A 22189-nucleotide genomic window follows, 5' to 3' on the forward strand; every position below is an offset into this window, starting at 1 on the left:
AAAACATTAAAACTATTCACACTGGCAGTGATACAAATTTGCGTCAGAAACACGACTTTGAGACGACTCATTTCTCCTCAAGCAGCCGACCAAACTGCCTTCACCAGACTGACTGACATGTCGGCTCCACAGGAAGAAATCCACAGTTTATAAATACATGATGATGAATATGATACATGAATCAATATTGATTCATTGGCTTTATTTCTTGCCCACCGTAGTTAAAAACGCATCCAGCAGAATTTTTATCTCACGTCAACATCCTACGTTGGCCTTCACAATAAACAGCTGTGTGTGTAGATTACACTTTGATTGGTTGATGCTTTTACTCGCTGTGTGAAAACTGCTTTTTCACCTCTTAATATTCACGTTCTGTGTGAATAAAAAGCCTGGTGTGTAAAGGCCTTTAGCATCAACACCTGCAACCTGAGAGTTAGTGAGAGAGCAGTGAGTAACGTTATTAAAAATATACACTGTATAATGTTAATATAACTCTCAACAACTGCACTCAATCATTTCTACAGAGAACAACAGTTAGTAGTTGGTGAGTTTTCCTAGCTGTTGTTTTGTGCTAACGTTAGCTAGAATTGCTGTTGTTTTGTGCTAACGTTAGCTAGAATTGCTGTTGTTTTGTGCTAACGTTAGCTAGAATTGCTGTTGTTTTGTGCTAACGTTAGCTAAATTCAGCCTTTGAAACCCAGTAACATGAAAAGTTGATGTAAAATCCATTAAAGAGATGTTAAACTGTTAGTAACAGTTCAGATACACCAAGTGAGATTAATTGTCAACATATCCTGAAAATGTTTCTGATCATATCTGATGGCTAACAGCGAGCGTGCAGCACGGTTAATATTGATGCCATCATAAATTTTAAGATGAGATCTCGTGGTTATATTGTGTGTGTACAGTATGACCTAATGTTCCTTTAACTGAACCATTAATATTGTTGCCATTTTAAAATTTTTTCACCTACAAATCAAATGTAAACACCGTTCAGCTGCGTGTGTAGATCTGTTTGGGTTTATTAAAGTATTTAAAGCATTATTTGATGGTTAAATCAGGTAATAGGCTCAAATCATGTTTAATGACATCAGCTGACTGGGAAAATCATTCAGGCCAGTTGTAGCGTGAAATAGTCCCAGTCAGGCTTAAGTGGAGGTCTGAGAGTTCCCACTAGGAACATTTTAGTTACAAAGACTTGATTTCCTGCATTCTGGTGGATTTTATTTCATGTGAATAACAAACTAATGAGCAAACAACTGCTTAGTACAATGTTCTGTTATGAAGCTCAAATAACACCAAAAGGTGCATATCATTAAGGAGGGAAAAAACTAGAGCACAGCACCTTCAGAAGAAAACATGAATGAATCTCTACATTGTTGGAAAGCAGGCAACCTGGGGATTCAAACCCTCAACCTTTGTATCCCCAGAAAAGGCGACTCACTGACTGCACCACTGGGGAGATGTAATACATCTCTTACTCTCATTTGACTTGTATGAGTGGGGACGTTTACATGCACACTAATATTCCACTATACAGGTCATGTAAACAGCATTTTCTGTTTGGATATTTCGAATTAGGCCTTATTCCAAATAAAGCATTTTCTGATTAAGACATGTGGGATATGCTGCTATTATTCTGGTTTTAGAAGCATTATTTGGACATGAATGCAGCCCATTCGGCCCTCTCACCTGTTTACTCCTGTGCAGGTAAAATAAGCTGCTGGAGCAGGAAGGCAGACAGAGGAGAGGACTGAGGGACGAGTGGAGAGATGTTCAGAGTGAGTCTTCTCCATGCCAGAGACGGACAAGTTTAGTTATTATCCTGACTGACGCACCAAAAACACTCAGCAGTGTAGTGAACATCATGGGACAACCGAGGTACTGGATGTGTCTTAACTAATGTTACCAGTTATTTTAAGATCTTAAATTGTAACATCAGATAAAAAGATTCATAAAAACATACTCCCCATGACTTTAGAAAGATTTAAGACATTTTTATACCACTTAAGGCCTTATTTTTAGATTAATGAATTCAATACCTTTCAAGACATGTCATACATTGGCAGCTAAGTTACCACACCGTCCATAAAACAAAGCTTTAGACACTAGCTGAGCTGATAACATTAGTTAAACAGTTGGCACACACACCACTGTAGGTCAGTGTCAGGTTTAATATACAGTATATTGTGTAATCATATATTGTAGGTCAATGCAATGATTTTGCAACCAAATGATGAAGGTTTACTCACTTAGCTGCCGTTTTACCATCATGTCAGCCCACAGTAATAATGGTAGTAAATATCTGATATGATGCCTATTTTGATTTGAGACATTTGAGTGGCTGAAATATTTATGTGCAGATTATATGGGACATCAAATCCAAACGCTTCCTTTCTTCTCCAATTTTCACTTTTTTTAAACAATGTGTAGCCCTCACATACAAGAAAAAAGGACTATTTAGAAGTAAGTTTTTAAACAGGCAGCTCAGAGTGACTTTCCATTACAGGACACAGAGGAAGCAAAAACAAGACAAAAGAGACGGACCTGATTTACTTGTTTGTCTGCTTGGTGTGTAGATGGTGTGATGTGTGTGTTGTTTTTGTACTTGGTGTTGAATTAACATTTCGAAACTTTTCAAAAATCTCAAGCCTCATTTAGCAGCATGGATTTATTTGATAAAGGGACAAATTAACCTAAAACAGGATCGTTGGTAGTGTGAGTGGAACGTGGACCAGCATGTAGGTGTTAATTTTTTAGAATTAAAAAAAATGTATTTAGCTATAAAAAGGAGAAACAGACTATTTCATTAGGTTTATCATTTAGGGTCTTCTGCAGATAATTATAAAGAAAAAAAAAGTTCAGTCCACTGGTCATTCTCTATTTTCCTGGAGAAGAAAAAACAGTCCAACCTGTTTGTTGTCTCCCAAAACCTTTTATTCTCCATCACCTGCTGTCTGCAGCCAATCAGGGATGGTCTCTGCAATTAGAGCCACTTTGACCCAGGTGGCATCAATCTCCCTCATTTGGAGCTAAATGGTTCTCAGCTGTACTTTGACAACAATATTAATCAGATTTAACCTCTGAAGAGGCAAAATCACAACATACATATTGTTATTGAAGTCAATAAACAAGTGAACATTAGTTTCTTTGGAACTGACCAACATTACAGCAGGAAAAATGACCGACAAAGACATTTTAAATAATTTTAAACACAAGTGAACAAACATTTCTCAAACATTACAAGTTCAGGGCTCATAAATGTTGATCAGATGAGTGAGAGGAATGTGACACACCAACACTGACCCAAACACATTACACACTGGAAACAGAGAAAGTAGACAAACAGGGGTTTATATATTTGATGAAGACGATGAAACATTTCAGATAATAAATGGACTGCCACCTCTTGGCCAATCAATCCCTGTTTCCACACGTTTGTCTGCCTGAACGGGCCTTTGGAACTTAAACATATGTATGTATATATATTAATACAGGCACTAACACTACTCAACAACTCTGTGCTCTGAGCTGAGAGAGGAAACAATTTTCATAAGTACGGTCAGTTGGGGTTTCGGCAAATCTCCCTTATCTTCAAGCCCAATGTTGAACCAGGTAAAGTTAAAGATCACATGACGACCGTCTCTGGACTCATCGTCCTCTACCTGCAGGAGTCTGGTGAGCAGAGTCGGGTTAAATCAGGGAGATTCAGTTCAGCTGGAAGGGCTTCTATATGGAGGTGGTGGCTGGTGGCAATCACGTAGTCATGTAGTCGGGGAGTTGACTTCAACACTCCAGACTTCGGTATCAGAGATTTCCGATGTCTGGTATCGTGAGACTGAGCTGGTGGCAGTCAGTCACTTAACCTCTCTCCTCTGGCTTCCACCATGTTGTGTTTAGTTTCATTTATCTCTTAGTTATGTACAATAAATCTATTTTTCAGTTACACGTTATGTGTGGTCTCCCCTCCGTTGTCCAGCCTTGAGCCGGGTTGTGACAATGACGTTTTACTCGACGACTATGCTCACAACAAAACCTTCACAAGTAAAAAGTTAATAAGTACTTTATCAAACCACCTGTTTAACAAGCAATATGTAGAAATGTGATATTTTCAACTGCTTTGCCTGCAGTGTCTCATCCACCACTGGTGTGTTTTACACAACCACAGTGATCTGGTCAGGCTGATAGCGGACCAGTAAAGGATATTGATAAGTGTAGTAGTATCAATTAGGTAGGGGCTGCTAACCGAGCTGCTGCTAACCGAGCTGCTGCTAACGTTTGCTTAGCTTGTTTCTCTGGTAACTTAAGATCCAAACATCCAATGACTAAAATCCTTCATCTAGTTAAAAGATTTAGTCAAAAACAACCAAAATCTAAAGTTCATCGTAAAAATGTGGTTTTAAAACTGAAGTCAATTTATGACACCATCATGTAGGACAACCACAACGCTGACACATGCATCTTGTGTGTGTATACTCTTTGGTAGAAGAGGTATGACACCACTGACAGGCGGTACTTAGGAGTTGGTCCTTTCTCAAATCAACAAACACGCTGACAACAATAAGAAATAGCACAAACTTTCCACATCCTCCATTTTTGGGATAAAAAATGGCACAATTTCTAGGAGAAAATAATCATGTACACACAGTTTGTATTATAGTAATGTGATGGTTGCTATTAATATGAGGAAACTTAGTTAATGGAGGAGAGACGGAAGATATGATAAAAGGATACTGATCGTATATTACCTTTCAAAATGTAAATAAAAAATTAGATTTAGAATAGCAAATAGCAAAACTTACCTAGACAGACCAGAGTATCACAGCCAAGGAAACTATAAAAGTAGGAAGAGTCATTACGTCGCTGTAGGTCATGAACGTGTGTTGATGTCACACTTGAAGACTCTCGGCGCCGTTAGCATGGTGGTGAATGGGCAGATCACTCCTTCATCTCTCTCTTTCACAGGTCATCAGTCTGGGTGACGGAGGCACCGATGTTTTAATGCGTTTGTTATTTAGCTAATGTTTCATGTGTTCAAGTTACATTTCATGTGTATGTTAATTCAATAATTAATTTGCATGCATGTTACATTAATGTTAAACTAGATTTATAACAGACCAGAGCTTCTTATGCATAGTCTATGTGAATGAGATTAGTAACAGACTAACGTTAGCTAAACTGTGATAATGGCATAACTAAATTAACAAGATCATTTAATGGTGTATTTTTGATATAATTCACATGAGCTGATAGATTCAAATGATTTCTGTTTATAATAAATGTTAATAACTGCTAAAATGTTTGTTTGGTTTTTATTATTTTGTACATTTGAGCACTGGGCTTATTTTCACCTTTGAACCCTTCAACTGTGTCAACAGCAGCAGAGTAATACATGTAGTGTTTCATTGACTTGTATTGCAGTTTAATATCATGTTTACATGTATGTGAGAAATTGTGTAATGCAATATAAATAATCCGAAATAAAACTTCCAAAGTGCAGTTTGCCTTTGTCTACCATCATTTAGGCTAGTTTATTCCTAGTATGGGTAATAGGCCCATGTCATAAAGTTCAGTATTAATGTTAACTGAAAGCTTAAACAACTCCCACTCGCTTTCTTCTTGATCACTAACCTCCATCAGATCTGCTCCTTCAGCCCTGTCAGTCTCCTCCATCTTCCTCCTCTCCCTCTCCTCGCCTGTTTTTAGTAACACGTTATTCTATTAAACTCAGATTTACAAGAACTCAAGGCTTAATGAGTGATCAACCAGTTTAAATTTGTATTTGTGTGAACTGGCAAAATCTTCTCACCTGACTGGCCTTCAGAAATGTCGTTTCCATCTACATGTTGAGGAAATGAGGGATATAAAGTTGCGTTATGATCAACACAATTAGACCTTTACACTGACATGAACTGAATATAAACAATCTATCCCTTCTGATATGATTGTTTTGAAATACTTAAGAGGCATATAAAAGCAAAGTATGTAAAGAGCTGTCAATGACATTATTTATATCTCTTTCACACTTTGGCTGGCTGGTTCGTCAGCTAGTTAGTACAGTGGAAACCGCTTATAGTGATCACATCCGTCTGGGTCAAATTAATCAATATAAGCAGATGATTATTATAACCAATTTTTTTCTTTGTTTCTCATGCAGATAACCATCTAATTGACATTTGTATATTTATTACACAAATAAAAAAGTAATGAAATGACCAGCTTTGCTATTTACTAGCTATTATGTAGCTATAAACACACCCACACCCCACACCTCCACACCCCTGATAATGGAGCCGCAGCTGCTAATTACAATATCATATGTGTATCATGGGAGTAAAATAAAAAAATAAAAATAGTTACCATAATTTTATTTTTTCCTCCATGTTTTCATGTATGAAAAGACCCAAGATGAACACTGTAAGTGGATTATTGCTTACTATAAGCAAATTATTTAAACAGCATTTGTATAGGAATGATTCTGTCCCGAGCTTTTTAATCCATATAAGCGGTTGATCACTGTAACTGTGATTATATGAGCTGTTTCCACTGTATAATGTTAGTGTCAAATAGCCTATCCTCTTGTCTTTTCCTCACTTAAACCGTAAGTTAGCGTACATTAAGCAAGTAACAAAGGAGTAACAACTTGATAGCTCGCTGTATTGACCGTCGTTTGCAACAAATTGATATTGGAGCTAATTATCCTCACTCTGTAACCACTTACTATTTCACTCTGTATATTATGCTTATCTTGGTAAAGTTTTAGCAAAGATTCTTAGCATGCTTTTATTTTTAAAAAGATAAAACAAACTTCTTTCCACAGTGTCTCTTTAGCATTAAACATCAAACACTGTGCTACATGAAAACACTTTATTCGTCTTTCTGCAATAATTAACAAAGACACCAAAGAACAAATACAGACAAGTTGGTCTGAGATTAATATGAATTATGTCTTAAGCTGATTTATTCAGATAAAAAACATCTGTTTATATACATGTAACAAAAAAAATAAAGTGTTCATTTATCTGATGAGCACTTTAATGATATTCCTGCTTGTTCAATATTTACTGTGATATTAATGAATTAGATGCTGCAGAGAAAAAAGTTTTAACATGTAAACATTTAATTTCACTGATATTACAAACATCATGTTCTTCTTCATATACAAAAGAAAACAAAAATAACATAATTTCCAACAAACCAGGACAAAAGAAAAAATTTCAATACAGCATAAAGATCGTCTGCAGATGGAAAACATTTAGTCTGAAACTGCAGCTCATTGTTCCTTCTTATCTTAAAATACTGAACTTAAACCAAATCTCTACCATCTACTGCTGATTAGACCAATATTTACACACTGAAAGAGAAGATCCTGAATGTTACACATTAAACAATTAATAACAAAATATAAAGAAAACAGCATCAAATGTCCAGAAACCTTTCATTACACAAATGAGGGTAAACTTCCTACATCATGAGAGAAAGCAGCAAAATAGCTTCTTCATTCATTCTACCTTGTTGAAAAATGCTAAAAGATCCTGTAACATCAGTGCTGTTACCATGGTTATTGCCAGCTTTTTAAAAAACGTTTAAGTTATTAAAACTGAATGATTATAGAAACAGGAAACAGCTGAAACTTCTCTGCTGTTGTGACGTTTACATGAAACCAGTCGACTCATGAAATGCAACAGTCTGATGTGTCGTCTTCCTTCAGAAGTTCTATCAAGTCATTTACTTCTTTTTCATGTATTTTCTGCAGATTTTCCTTTTCACCCTTATTTTTCACTTTCTTTATTTCCTGTTCTTGTTTTTTCAGTAAGACGTTGATTTTCTTCAGGTTTTCACTCTTTTTGTTCAAACATTTAAATATGTTATAGATTTCACCTTGATGTTTTTCTTTCATTTGTTTTTCATTGTTGGCTTTTAGTGCCTTTAACAGGTCAAACTGCTGATCTTTGTCTGTCAGTTGTTTCTCATATTCTTGTATCTGAGCTGTAAGTTCCTTCATCTGTTTCTCTTTGAGTTCATTGAACTTTTCAGCTTTCTTTCTGGCTTCATCTTCATGCTTCTTTGTTACATTCTCCAGTTTTTTCTCATAGTTCTCCTCTAATTCTTTTCTCTCTTTCTCCTCTTGTTCTCTTCTGATTTGATCTTCTTCTTTTCTTTTCTTTTCATATTCTTGTCTTTCTTCCTCATATTCTTCTTGGAGCTTTTTTAATCTTCTCTGTTCTTCCTGTCGTCTCTCTTCATCTTCTCGATATCGTTTCTCCCACATTTCTTTTTGTTTCTTCTCCCAGGCCTCTCGTTCTTCTCTCATCTCTTCTCTGCTCTGCATCAGCTCTTTATCAAGTTTTTCTTTTTCTTCTAACTCTAACTTGATCTTTTTCTCCAAAACTGCAAGTTTTTGTTCCCACTCATGTCTTTGAATTTCTTCCTGGTTTTTCCTCTTCTTGTCTTCTTCTTCTCTCTCTTCCTGTTCTTTCTTTCTCTCTTCACGTTCTTTCTGAATCTTTTCCTCCTTCTCCTGAAGTTGTTTCTCTCTCAGTTTTCTCTCCTGTTCAATTTCTGCTCTCTGCTGTTCTCCTCTGATTCGATCTTCTTCTTTTCTATTATTTTCATATTCTTCTCTTTCTTCCTCATATTCTTCTTGGAGCTTTTTTAATCTTCTCTGTTCTTCCTGTCGTCTCTCTTCATCTTCTTGATATCGTTTCTCCCACATTTCTTTTTGTTTCTTCTCCCAGGCCTCTCGTTCTTCTCTCATCTCTGCTCTGCTCTGCATCAGCTCTTTATCAAGGTTTTCTTTTTCCTCTGATTCTGACTTGATCTTTTCCTCCAAAGCAGCAAGTTTTTGTTCCCACTCCTGTCTTTGAATTTCTTCCTGTCTTTTCCTCTTCTTGTCTTCTTCTTCTCTCTCTTCCTGTTCTTTTTCTCTCTCTTCACGCTCTTTCTGAATATTTTCCTCCTTCTCCTGAAGTTGTTTGTCTCTCTGTTTTCTCTCCTGTTCAATTTCTGTTCTCTGTTTTTCTATTCGACTTTTCATTTCTTTCATTTCTTCTTCATGTATTCTTTCAAACTCCTCCCTCTCTCTCTTCATCTCTTCTTCCTTCTCCTTCAGGATCTTCTCCACTTCCTTCTTTATTGCTGCCTCGGCCTCTTGCAGCATCTCATTGGTGTAGCAGTCTGCTCTATTTTTCTTCACCATGGAGTCAATCTTGTTTATCAGTTCACTGACTTGTGTGCGGTTTTCTTCATCATAGTTATTAAACACATGGTATCTTCCTCCACAGTCAGCAATCAGCTTCTTAAAGGAATCATCACATTTCTTCTCTATGTAATCTTCAATGGACATCTTCTCACGCTTTAGTTTGTCTCCTCTTGTGAAAAGAATGATGGTGAATTTTTCTGAATTCTTCCCAAAGACTTTCTTGATGAGTTTTAATATCTCCTTCTCTTTTTGTGTGAATCTGCCAATCTGTACCACCAACAGGAAGACATGTGGTCCTGGAGCCAGATGACTGATGCATTTCACCATCTCCTCATTAACCTCTTCATGGGACAAAGTGGAGTCAAACAGACCAGGAGTGTCGACCACAACGACGGGACGACCGTCTACTTCACTCTGTGCTTTCTGACAACGTTTGGTGACTGATGTTTGACTTGATTCAGCTTTAAACTCTTTTCTTCCCAGAATGGTGTTTCCTGAGGAGCTCTTTCCACTGCCAGTCTTCCCCAGCAGCACAATCCTGAGACTCTCTGAGCTCTGATTCTCATCATCACCTGTAACATCAGAACAACTGGAGTTACTTGACAATCAACAGCAAAAAAACAAGATCAAAGAAAGCTATTAAAAGTGTACTTACAGGTGACCATGATTTTTGTTTGAAGTTGTGTAAGTTCAGTCTGTAGCAAGCTGATCTTTTCAATCTGAGCATGGGCAAACGTATTTGTTGTATAGCAGCATGGTTTATCCTTGTTGGGTCTCATCTTCTCCACAGTATCCAACATCTCAGAGATCTGCTGCTTGTCCTTGATGTTGAGAACAACATGTCTTCCTCCACAGCTCTGAATGAGCTCCTGGATGTCTCTGTTCTTTCCTACAAAGTCATCAACAGCTGGAGCTGTAGGATCTGTCTCCACAGTGAACAGAATCATGGTGAAGTCATTGACTCGAGAGCTGAATGTGTTCTGGATGGTCTTTAACTCTCCCTTGTCTTCATCAGTGAGGGGATCCACAGGTAGGACCAGGATGAAGGCATGGACGCCCTCAGGATCACAGAGTAAGATACACCTGAATGATTCCTCCATCACTGCCTCCTGAGGTTTTCCATACAAGGCAGGCAGCTCCACCAGGGAAACCCGACGTCCACACACCTCTCCCTGATGTTTAACACACTCTGATGAGTTGGAGACTGGATGAAGCTCCGTCTGACCTAAAATGGACTTGACTGCTGCAGTCTTCCCTGCTCCTCTCCTCCCACACAGAACCAGGTTTAAAACTGGTTTAATGGTCTCTTCAGTGAAGGTGAGGAAGGTTCCTTTGTTTCGATGAACAATGTTCTCAATCTCCTCCATTAACTGTCTGTGGTCATCTTCAAACATGTTGTAGTGTCTTCCTCCGCAGTCTTTAATGAGCTGATTCACATTGAAACTTGTTGCATTCTCCTTGTGTGTGATGATGACCATGGAGTGTTTAAAAGCATCTCGACCAAACAAACTCAGGATGAACTTCAGTCTTTGTTTGTCCTTTTCATTAAACTGAGAAGGCTTCACTAACAGCAGCAGAACATTTGGTCCAGGGGGGGAAAGATTTATGCACCTCATCACATCTCCTCTCGCTGTCTGCTCAGACTGACTGAAGATGTCTGGAGTTTTTACTATAGTCAATGATTTTCCTCTCCACTCTCCACACGTGGCAACACATTGAATGAATCTTGTTTGGTTTTGGAAATGAAAACCTTGATCTTCAGTGATGAAGTTACTAAGTTTTTTCTTTTTGTCTTCACTTTTCCCCACCAGCACAATCCTCAGTGCAGAGACTGTAAAACAACAAGGAGATAAAACACATTATCACAGTTCAGAGTTGGTGACAACAGGTGAGTCAAATTCAGCCACTAGAACACAGCAGGTACTCAACAAACAGCCTTACAGACAAATCTGAGAGGTAGATCTGGACAAAGGAAATAAACAAGTCACATCTCTGTGGTGTTAAGTCACTTGAAAACACACGTACATCACACTGTGATGTATTTCTTGTGCCAAGAAATCTGACCAGGAGATCCTGTAGAACCAATGAACCAAAGTCATCAATTATAGATGGATGTGTATATATATATATATATATATATATATATATATATATATATATATATATATATATATATATATGTCTCTCTCACCCAACCTGGAAAACTTTACAGCCAGTTCTATGTGTTATAGTGTACCGTCCTCCTGGTCCGTACTCTGAATTCCTATCTGAATTCTCAGAGTTTTTGTCGTATTTAGTCCTTAGTACAGATAAAGTAATTATAGTAGGTGATTTTAATATTCATGTGGATGTTGATAATGACAGTCTCAGTACTGCATGTATCTCATTATTAGACTCAATTGGCTTCTCTCAGTGTGTAAATAATCCCACTCACTGTCTTAACCACACCCTCAACCTTGTTCTGACTTATGGGATTGAAATTGAACATTTAATAATTTTTCTACAAAATCCTATTCTATCAGATCATTTTTTAATAACTTTTGAATTCCTTTTACTGGATTACACACCATTAGACAAAAATGTCTTCACTAGATGTCTACCTGATAGTGCTGTAGCTAAATTTAAGGAAGCAATTCCATCAGTACTGAATTCAATGTCATGTCTCAATACTACAGAGGACTCTTATGTTAACTTTAGTCCCTCCCAAATTGATAATCTGGTTGATAGTGCTGCAGGCTCATTAAGAAAAACACTTGACTCCATCGCCCCCTTAAAAAGGAAGATAATAAAACGTAAGAGGTTAGCTCCTTGGTATAACTCCCAAACCTGCAAATTAAAGCAAACATTGCGAAAATTGGAAAGGATTTGGCGTTCCAGCAAACTAGAAGAATCTCGCTTAGTCTGGCAAGAGTCTTAAAACATATAGGAAGGCCCTCTGTAATGCCAGAGCTGCCTATTACTCAGCATTAATAGAAGAGAATAAAAACAGCCCTAGGTTCCTTTTCAGCGCTTTGGCCAGGCTGACAAAGAGTCATAACTCTATTGATCCATGTATTCCTATAACTAAGTAGTAATGACTTTATGAGCTTCTTCAATGATAAAATTCTAACTATTAGAGACAGAATTAACCACCTCCTGCCCTCAACAGGCACCGTTCTCTCCCCAAACACAGGCACCTTAGAAACAGCAGTAAATCCTAACATATTTGGACTGTTTTTTTCTCTTGTCAACTTTTCTGAACTAACTTCAATGATTTGTTCAGCTAAACCATCAACCTGTCTCTTAGACCCCATCCCAACTAGGTTGCTTAAGGAAGCCTTACCCTAGCCTTGCCGCATTCGACACAATTGACCATCAAATCCTTTTGCAGAGACTGGAACATTTGATTGGCATTAAAGGAACTGCATTAAGCTGGTTTAAGTCCTATTTATCAGACCGATTTCAGTTTGTACATGTTAATGATGAATCCTCCATGAAGGAAAAAGTTAGACACGGAGTTCCACAAGGTTCTGTACTTGGACCAATTCTATTCACCTTATATATGCTTCCTTTAGGTAATATTATTAGGAAACACTCCATAAATTTTCATTGTTATGCAGATGATACCCAATTATATTTATCAATGCAGCCTGATGAAACCAGTTAGTTAAACAAACTCCAAGCATGCCTTGAGGACATAAAGACCTGGATGACCTGCAATTTTCTACTACTAAATTCAGATAAAACTGAAGTTATTGTGCTTGGCCCTGAACACCTTAGAAACACATTATCTGATGATATAACTACTCTGGATGGCATTACCCTGGCCTCCAGCACCACCGTAAGGAATCTGGGAGTTATCTTTGATCAGGATAAGTCCTTTAACTCCCACATAAATCAAATCTCAAAGACCGCCTTTTTTCACGTAATATCACAAAAATCAGGCACATCCTGTCCCAAAATGATGCAGAAAAACTAGTTCACGCATTTGTTATTTCTAGGCTGGATTATTGCAATTCCTTCTTATCAGGCTGCCCTAACAAGTCTCTAAAGACTCTCCAGCTGGTCCAGAATGCAGCTGCACGTGTTCTGACTAAAACTAGAAAAAGAGACCACATTTCTCCCATTTTAGCTTCGCTACATTGGCTTCCTGTAAAATCTAGAATAGAATTTAAAATCCTTCTCCTAACTTACAAAGCCCTTAATGGTCAGGCACCATCATATCTTGAAGAGCTCATAGTACCGTATTATCACACTAGGACACTGCGCTCCCAGTATGCGGCTTTCTGGTGGTTCCTACAGTCTTTAAAAGTAGAATGGGAGGCAGAGCCTTCAGCTATCAGGCTCCTCTCCTGTGGAACCATCTTCCAGATTCAGTCCGGGGTGCAGACACCCTCTCTATGTTTAAGAGTAGGCTTAAAACTTTCCTTTTTGATAAAGCTTATAGTTAGGGCTGACCAGGCTCACCTTGGATCAGCCCTTAGTTATGCTGCTATAGGCCTAGACTGCTGGGGGACTTCCCATGATGCACTGAGCTCCTCTCTCCTCCTCTACATCTGTATGCATTCATGTAACATCAATGCATGTCACTAACTTGGCTTCTTCCCCGGAGTTTTTTGTGCTTTCTCATCTGTCAGGAAATCCTGTGCTGCAGGCCAGGCCTTCGTGGTCCTTCGCAGTCCTGTTGGCATCCTTCCCTGGCTATTGCTTCTTATTGTTATTGTTATGATTGTTGTTATTCTGCCAGCCCCTTCCCTCTTTCTTTCTCTCTCTCAACCCAACCGGTCAAAGCAGATGGCCGCCCACCAAGAGCCGGGTTCTGCTTGAGGTTTCTACCCATTAAAGAGGAGTTTTTCCTTACCGCTGTCACTGCTCATGGGGAAATTGTTGGGTCTCTGTAAATTAAAGAGTACGGTCTTGACCTGCTCTATGTGAAAAGTGCCCTGAGATGACTTTTGTTGTGATTTGGTGCTATATAAATAAAAATTGATTGATTGATTACATTTTTTAAATTCTGATAAACTGAGATGTTGGTCGTTGGCCCTGCTAGACACAGACATCAGTTTGATCATGTGACAGTAACTCTCAACAACTGTGTAATTTCACAAAGTTCGGCAGCCAAGAATCTTGGTGTTACGTTTGATCCTAGCCTCTCTTCTCATAAGCATATCAAAGAAATCACCAAGACCGCCTTCTTCCATTTACAAAACATAACTAATATTCAGTCTTCCTTGTCTGTGGCTGATGCAGAGACCCCATTGCACACACTTGTTTCATCCAGACTTTATAACTGTAATATTCTGTTTTCAGTCCTGCCATGTGCAGGTCTACCACTGAAAGTCTTCAGGTGGTTCAAAATACTGCGGCAAGAAAATATCCACATTACACCAATTCTAGCCTTCCTTCATTGGCTTCCTATCCATGTAAGATCAGACTTTAAGGTGCTTCTGATGACTTATAAAATCCTAAATGGGCCCCATCATACCTGTCTGATCTCCTTAAACCTTATATTCCATCTCAAGCTCTCTACACTCAAAATACAGAGCTCCTGTGTGTCCCCAAAGTTAAGAAGTCAGCAGGGCCTTTTCCTATCAGGCCTCCTTTCTCTGGAGTAATCTCCCTGCTGACATCAAACAGTCTGACTCTGTTGAGTAAGTAATCAGTGTCAGCTGATGGAAACAATCTTAAACAATCTTTCCAGTTTTTGTAGCTTTCAGTCAGTGTGTAGGTTCGTTCCCAGCTTTAGCCTCAGTAAATTGCAGAGAAACATCTTTGCATTGGGCAGGATCAGCTGATTTTTACAGTGTATATAATGTCTGCACAATCATTGATTCATGATTTTGACACAAATTTGCTTCCCTCTGGTGAAAAGTGTTGACAGGTTTTTTGGAGACTTCTTCCTGATCCAGACTGAGGGTCTAAAGATAGAGGATGTCATCGCGAAGCTACTTGATGCAAACTTGTGATTTGTGTTCTTAAGCTAAATGACAAAAATTGACTTGACTACTTCATAAAGTTTCTGGCAAATGTGATTGTTTAACTAGTTGAATATTAGTTGAAATTTAACCTTTATTTTACCCGACAAGATATTAAGAACAGTTTCTTATTTACAATGACGGTCTTGCAAGTGCCAGAAGACACTTGAAAGGGGGAAGGAGAGTAGAGGATAAAAACTATATAAAATGTTGTTGAAGAATTCTGATTCAGTTCGACTTACAATTAGGATGTTCGAGTTCAGGGCTGCTCCCGTTACGCTCCTGGACATTTAAATCATCATCATCTGTAAGAAAAAACAAAACAGAAAAAGCCAGATCAATCATCAAACACCTATATATCTAAAATTCCTTTAGACTAATAAATAATGTACTGTACAGGCTCATGGCTAAACAGTAAACAGTGATGGTTGAGGTCTGCTCACCAACCCAAAACCTGTCAGGTTCAGATAAAGTTTGAGTTTCCAGGTTCAGGCTGTGTTGTTGCGTAAACCTTTAAGTTTAGTTCAGGTTCCAGTTTGGTTATTTTCAAAGGTTAATTATTAAGAAATGTCTGTCTTACTCTCTCTGACTGTGACAATCACCTCAGACCATGAGTGTCATGTGTTGCAACAGATACACAATGATCAGAAGGAGAAAGACAACACTGTAGTTGGTGTGTTGTTGTGTTAGACTGAACTAAGTGTCAGTAATGAATGTAATAAAGCAAAAATACAGCTTCAGGTCTTAAGCAGGTTTGGCTTGGATGTTAAATTTGGCATCAGATAAGAGATCTGTCTGAATGTCATCTCATAATCAGAGTCGTCTGATAGTCGGGATAATGAGGTATTTATGTCAGGTTTTCCAGGGTTGTTACTGTTAAATTTGGTTTAAGAGTCAAACATCAACAACTCTGAGTTTACAGACTTGGTTACAACTGAGCAACTCAGAGTCAATGTTTCATTCAGATTTAGAATATTTGCAGCCTGTTTTATTTATCAAACTGCAAGTAGCCTAAGGAGTAAAAGATTTGGTGGAGCTGTTAACAACTCATAGACATGTGAAATGTGACCCCGACTACACACTGCTTTATGTAAGACGTCAAAAGCCAAAAAGGTTGGAAACCACTGGTTTCATCTTTAACAATGTGTTGTATTTTAAAAGCTTGTTATATTATCCATTGTGTCAAATCTTCATCTGAAAAGTAACTAAAGCTGTCAAATAAATGTAGTGGAGTAGAAAGTACAATATTTCCCTCTGAAATGTAGTGGAGTGGAAGTATAAAGAAAAGTACAAGTACCTCAAAGCTGTACTTCAGTACAGTACTTGAGTAAATGTACTTAGTTACTTTCCACCTCTGGGACTAATAAAGTCTGACTGAACTCACCAGATCCTTCAGTCGCCATAATCTACTCTGCTGGAAACATCAGAGACTGATTCAGCTGGAGGGGAGAGAAGAAGAAATAAAGCTCATTAAAGTGTTGAGGTGACATGAAGACGTGTGTCTGAGGACAAACATGTGGATACTTACTGGTGTCAGAGTTTGTGCTCTGTGTTCTCTTTGAGGAGTTCTGCTGAAGAAACGTAACAACATCACAATCATCTTGAGACGAGAATAAAAACATCAAGATACAGTTTGGGAAAGATGAGGTCATAATTAAACAAACCAGTGATTCAAACTGTGATGTTTGACAGTTTGAAGGATTTTATTTTCTTGCTCTTTAAAACACGAGAATGAAATCAAAATATATATGAATATGTATTGAATATTTAAATAACATAAAGAGCAACAAATTGTTTTTCACTCTTTAGCCAGTAAATATTTTACTGTATGTAATTTATTTATTTATGTATTTATTGGGACCATGTACAGTGTTAAACATACATGTTACCATTTTATGTACTGTAGAGTAGTTTATAGCTCATTTATATATTCTAATATATGTCTTTCTGTCTTTGTGAGGACGTTTTGTTGGTCACTGTTTCAAAGAACAAAGACCAAAAGGTTCAAAGGGTTAAAACTCAGTTTTAGTTTAGATTAGAGTTGGGTTTAGCTTCAGTTTAGGTTTGGACATTTAGTTGTTCTGGTTAAAGTTTGTTAGAGATCAGAGAATAAATGATGTTAATGAGTGTCCTGACAACTGTAGTGTGTGTGTGTGTGTATATGTGTGTTCCTAAAATAAAGGGTTTAATATAAAACATGTTTAATTCTGATGAAGCTGAACTCGGGAAAGACTTTAGTTTCCTTTTAAAAGTGATCAATCTAAATGTCCGTAAATGAAACTTTAATGAGAGTTTTTTTTAACCTGATTCTGTTTTAGACTCTGAAATGGCGGAATTACGGCCGACTGACACGATGCTCTGACTGCACTTCAAGTAAAAACAGGAAACCCTTTTTCAAGCTCGTCTGTCCGTCAGTTTAAAGTTAGTGAACAGAAAACTTTGCAGCTCAGTTAGTGATTAACTGTGATAAATTACTACAACAGTAAAATGATCTGAACAGAAACTCACCTGATGATGTTGAATTTTCAGTCATTGATGTCAGTTTGTGTCTTTTCTGCTTTTCTTTCCTCGGTGAAATTCTTGATGCAACATCAGTCAAGAATCGAAAGAGCGATTCAGTTCAAGACTGGTGTAGATGTGTCGCAGAACACAGAACATTAATTACCGTCAGATGCTGACTGATCCTTTTAAAGAAGTTACCGCTGCTGTGCCATCACTCTGTCAGTTTAAAGACGCATTTATCGTTTCTGCTGCAGGTGTTAAATAAAGTCAAAGGAAAGGATCTGACACACAGCAGCTGTGAGCAACTAACAGAACATCAGTACTGATGTTTCTGCGAAGTCCCGGATACGAGCTAAAGGAAGTTGGTTTGTGAGCGTGGAGAGCTCTGTGTGTGTGCGCGCATCTCTGCTAATTGAAGACACGCAATTTGAGGCTTTTGTGCTCCCTGCAGTTTTCATTGTGGGCCAATCTGTGTGCTCAAAAACATCCGGGGCTGAAGCAGTGGCGGCCCCGGACCCAAAGCTTTGGCACCGCGTTCACAGCTGTTGTGTTCATAAACGAAATGAGCACTTTTTACCCTAAGTGTTGCAATATAGGGGCATTTCACGGGACACAGTGATTCGCGACTTACAGTATTAGTTAGTACATTATTAAAGTAGGTTATCATCATGATGGGCTTTTATCAGAACATGCAGAAAAACAGATTCCCATTAAATCTTTGTTGACAGACTGAGAATTTTAATTTCGTTCTTTTTTTTTCTTTATTTCTCATCAACTTTCTATCAGTGGAGAATCTCTAAATGCTTTGTTGTATTTTCAGTTTCCTCTTTAGCTTCTTAAATGATGAAACATTTAATTTCATTAAAGTCAAAACGATGTAATTCAAAGGATTCAAAGGCTTTATTGTCATATGCAGAAATAAGTTATCAATGCAATGAAAGTGATGATTAGTTCACGATGTCTCCTGGTGCCTTCAATGACTCCATTTAACATATATACTAGAAACTATGTTTAATAAAGTATTTAAAAAATATTAGTAGCAAATATACACAGACACACACATCATACCCACCACTCACTGTACTGTAATGTTCTTTCTTCCAACACACAACCAGACAGGTCAACCTGATAAAAGCAGCAAACTAAATGTGCTGTGTGTCCACATTTTACATCAATGAGATATTAAACTGAAGTCAGTCTGACCACAAACCATCTTTAAAAAATATCAAGATTTATAACAGACTGGAGTTTCTTATGCATAGTCTATGTGAATGAGGTTAGTAACAGACTAACGTTAGCTAAACTGTGATAATAGCATAACTAAATGAACTCTGAGCTTGTTAGCTAACGTTATGTAACGTCATCTAAAGTGTTTGGTATGGTGACTCAGCAGACAGCAGGACACCAGACAATTATCACAGCAGAGATTGTTTCATTCATGATGATGAATTATTTTCTGATGATCAAGTTTGTTGTTTAAATTTTTGATAGCAAATGTATGTTGTTATTGCTTTTATAGCTAAGGGTTAATTAATAGCCTTCCAATGCACAATTAATAACCAGAGGTTTGTAAATGTGATATTCCCATAACATTGGTTATTATTATCATTATTATTATTATTATTATTATTATTATTATTTAAAGCAGGCTGGACTAAAATAAAAGGAAGAGAGAAGGAATGAAGAATACAGATAGTAACAACAGTATTTATTTATCCTAAACTCAATATTTTCAAGGGACACTTCACTTGCAACATTTTTTTTAGTTGCCATGATGAGTATTTTAAAGTATACCCATCATCATCATCATCATCATCCTTAGATAATATTTGGAGACCAACAGTGAATAAAATCAGTCAGTATTCTCTGAAGTGTGCTCTTTCATTCGGTAGAAGCATTTCTCATGGAAGGTCACATGTAGGTAGAAGAAACAGTAAAACTCATCTGTCATTCTGAAGCCTGCAGCAGCAGCTCTGACTGTGTTGATGATATGTGGTTCATCAGAGAGGCTGGACGGCCGGAGCTTCATGGTCCACACCAGCATTCATTCAACCAACACACCTTGTCCCAAATATATCCTGATGACGGCACTAATTAAAATGTCCACTGCATATATATAAGTTTCATCTGAGTGTGTGTGTATAAATATTTTAATAAGTATTAATAACTGCTCAAATGTTTGTATCTAGTTTTTATTATTTTGTACATTTGAGCACTGGGCTTATTTTCACCTTTGAACCCTTCAACCGTGTCAACAGCAGCAGTAATCCATGAAGTGTTTTATTGACATGTATGACAGTTTAATATCAAGTTTACATGTGAGAAGTTGTGTAATACATTATAAATAATAAAGCTTCCAAAGTGCAGTTTTCAGAGTTTTTGTTTTATTAAACAGAATAAAGTTGTTCACTCATCGCGTTGTTTTGGGCTGCAGGTGTTTACAGAGAAAAAACTTTTAAAAAAGCCACTGTACACTATATACACACACACTATTCCGGGGAAGCCTTCAGGAGGAGGGTCCCGTTAAGGTAGAACTTACATTCTCTGTTTTGACAGTAGAATCTATAATCTAACATGGCAACACAATTAGATTACAGTGTTCTGCTGCACTCATATATTAACGCCATAACAACCAAACAGCAGTAACTTATTCCCACTGTAAACAAAATCTTTTGCCAAATTGAACATATGAGTGTGCAAGTAACACATTGACAACAATTATTTCACAGCTTACACAAATCAGTGGAGTTAACACAACAAATAAACATAAATAAGTCACTATTGGTTTTCTGAGTGTGCCATGTCGTCAGTGTCCAGGCACAGTCACCATTAGCGTGTAGTTTATTTCCTTTTTTTTTTGTCTTTGGTAAGTTTCATGTTTAATTAAAAGAACACGCATCCTTCTCCTTCACAGCGGAGATAGAGAAGCATTGATTTTAGAGACTATTACTGATGATCCACTAGAGCAGAAGTTCCTTAAAGGACGCCTATTTTACCATTGAGTAAACTGAAAAACTGATATATTTTATGGATATTTCATATTATATTCAATGCATAACAATAATAGAACAGAGCAATTACAGTAACAACTGTAAAATGAAGCCAAAGAGAGAAGTCTGCTTTTCAGTTTCTTTTTGCCCAAACTGTTGTGTAGAAAAGCTTGTGTGCAGGTTTAATGTGTTACAGTGATGTAAAGATGTGAGGAGGAGCCGTCAGTGAGCTGGAAGATGCAGCAGAAAGCAGAGAAACTGTGTCTGCTGTTACAGACCATCAGTGTTCAGCTGCTTTTTAACTCTGCAAACTTCACTTTGTTTGAAAGCTTTACTATATATATTTATATTTATATGCATTACCCAACTTCCCACATGTAAACATGACATTTAACTGCAATACTAATCAATAAAACACATGGATTACTTCTGCTGCAGTTGCACCAATCTGCCGCTGGGTGTCGCTGTCTGACCGCTCTGTAGGAGGCGTTCAGGGACGCTGCAATCCAGAGAACTGAAAGCAAAGAGGAGACACAGTGTTAATATGACAAAAAAAAAACTAAAATAAAACGATAAACTTTCATCATCTGTACTCATGTGTGTTGTGTTAGTGATCTGTGATAAAAAGCATCACTGTCTTCGAGTTATTTAGCTGGAAAAATCTCGTTCTCTTGTTAAGAAAAAGCCACTACACCAAACTCAGTGATAATTTTGACACAAGTGAAAAACATTCATTACAATTGGCTTCTATTAATCAGAGTTGTAAGGAATAAGTTCGGCACAATTTCAATGTGAGTTTTCCTCTCTTTCTTCTTCCATTATTACTTGCAAGATTCCTGTCACACAAAACATATTTAACACTGTGTACAAAATACAATTTAAATATCACATCATACAAAAGACAAGTGACATTTATGTACAATTAGTCATAAAATACAATTACAATGGACTTAAACTCAACTTTGGCACAAATGTAGCCAGTCAGACTCCGATGGGGGGCAAATTTATCACAAATAATGCAAATTTTATTATGAACATTATTCGTGGTAAATAATAATTTACCACACAAATCTCACTGGAAGCTGAAGTCAGAAGTTGGCAGCTGTGTTTTACTATTCTCCATTCATTACTCCATCATGTACTAAGACTCCACACTGTTGTGCAGTTTATTTGGTCTGCAGTTAAACTGCTTTATAACACCTGAAGTGGTTCTCCATCGTTGCCTCAGCAGGGGATCGAACCGATGACCTTCTGCTCCGCAACAGATAAACAGGAGCAGAACCACCATCCCTCTCTTCCACCTAATAAATTGATCCTGATCCAGTGAATCTATCGTTCATATCCGCTTTTTCACAGCCAGAGGCGGAGAAAGAGCCTCTCATGTCTGTGTTTACATCCGCTGACAGGGCGCATCGCTGCTCTGCATCAAGGCGGCTTCCTCTGATCTCGGACCATCTTCGGTTTCCGTCCCTCTCACACAGGTCTCAGGCAGAAATCCCGCCTTCAGCTCTCGCCGTTACTGATTGGCCAGTCTCAGTTAG

The 22189-nt window shown here is 37.7% G+C and overlaps 2 protein-coding genes and 1 long non-coding RNA gene across 3 annotated transcripts in view; all 3 read right to left on the reverse strand.

Moving 5' to 3' along the window:
- The window catches only part of LOC122968417 (putative leucine-rich repeat-containing protein DDB_G0290503), a 635740-nt gene extending 616146 nt beyond the window's left edge, over positions 1–19594 (reverse strand). Inside the window, exons 1-4 of the mRNA XM_044333613.1 lie at positions 17665–19594; positions 16685–16756; positions 16541–16595; positions 15399–15461 (exon numbers count right to left, since the gene is read on the reverse strand). Of these exons, the coding sequence (XP_044189548.1) occupies positions 15399–15461; positions 16541–16559 (82 nt within the window). The 5' untranslated portion in view covers positions 16560–16595; positions 16685–16756; positions 17665–19594. The remainder of the gene's footprint in view (positions 1–15398; positions 15462–16540; positions 16596–16684; positions 16757–17664) is intronic.
- LOC122968555 (GTPase IMAP family member 8-like) lies at positions 6201–11046 on the reverse strand (the record flags this gene model as incomplete). The annotated part of the gene is made up of 2 exons (XM_044333899.1): positions 6201–9774; positions 9858–11046. Coding segments are annotated over 2 exons (3291 nt in total), but the record flags the coding sequence as incomplete, so codon positions are not given.
- A 913-nt stretch (positions 19595–20507) lies between the features above and the next one.
- Positions 20508–21930, reverse strand: LOC122969368. Its single transcript, XR_006399004.1, has 2 exons — positions 21849–21930; positions 20508–21162 (listed from the first exon to the last, which is right to left on the reverse strand). It is a non-coding gene; the product is annotated as an uncharacterized LOC122969368 (long non-coding RNA).
- Positions 21931–22189: the final 259 nt, after the last annotated feature.

This window comes from Thunnus albacares, chromosome 2 (genome assembly GCF_914725855.1).
Source record: "Thunnus albacares chromosome 2, fThuAlb1.1, whole genome shotgun sequence".
Lineage (NCBI taxonomy): Eukaryota > Metazoa > Chordata > Actinopteri > Scombriformes > Scombridae > Thunnus > Thunnus albacares.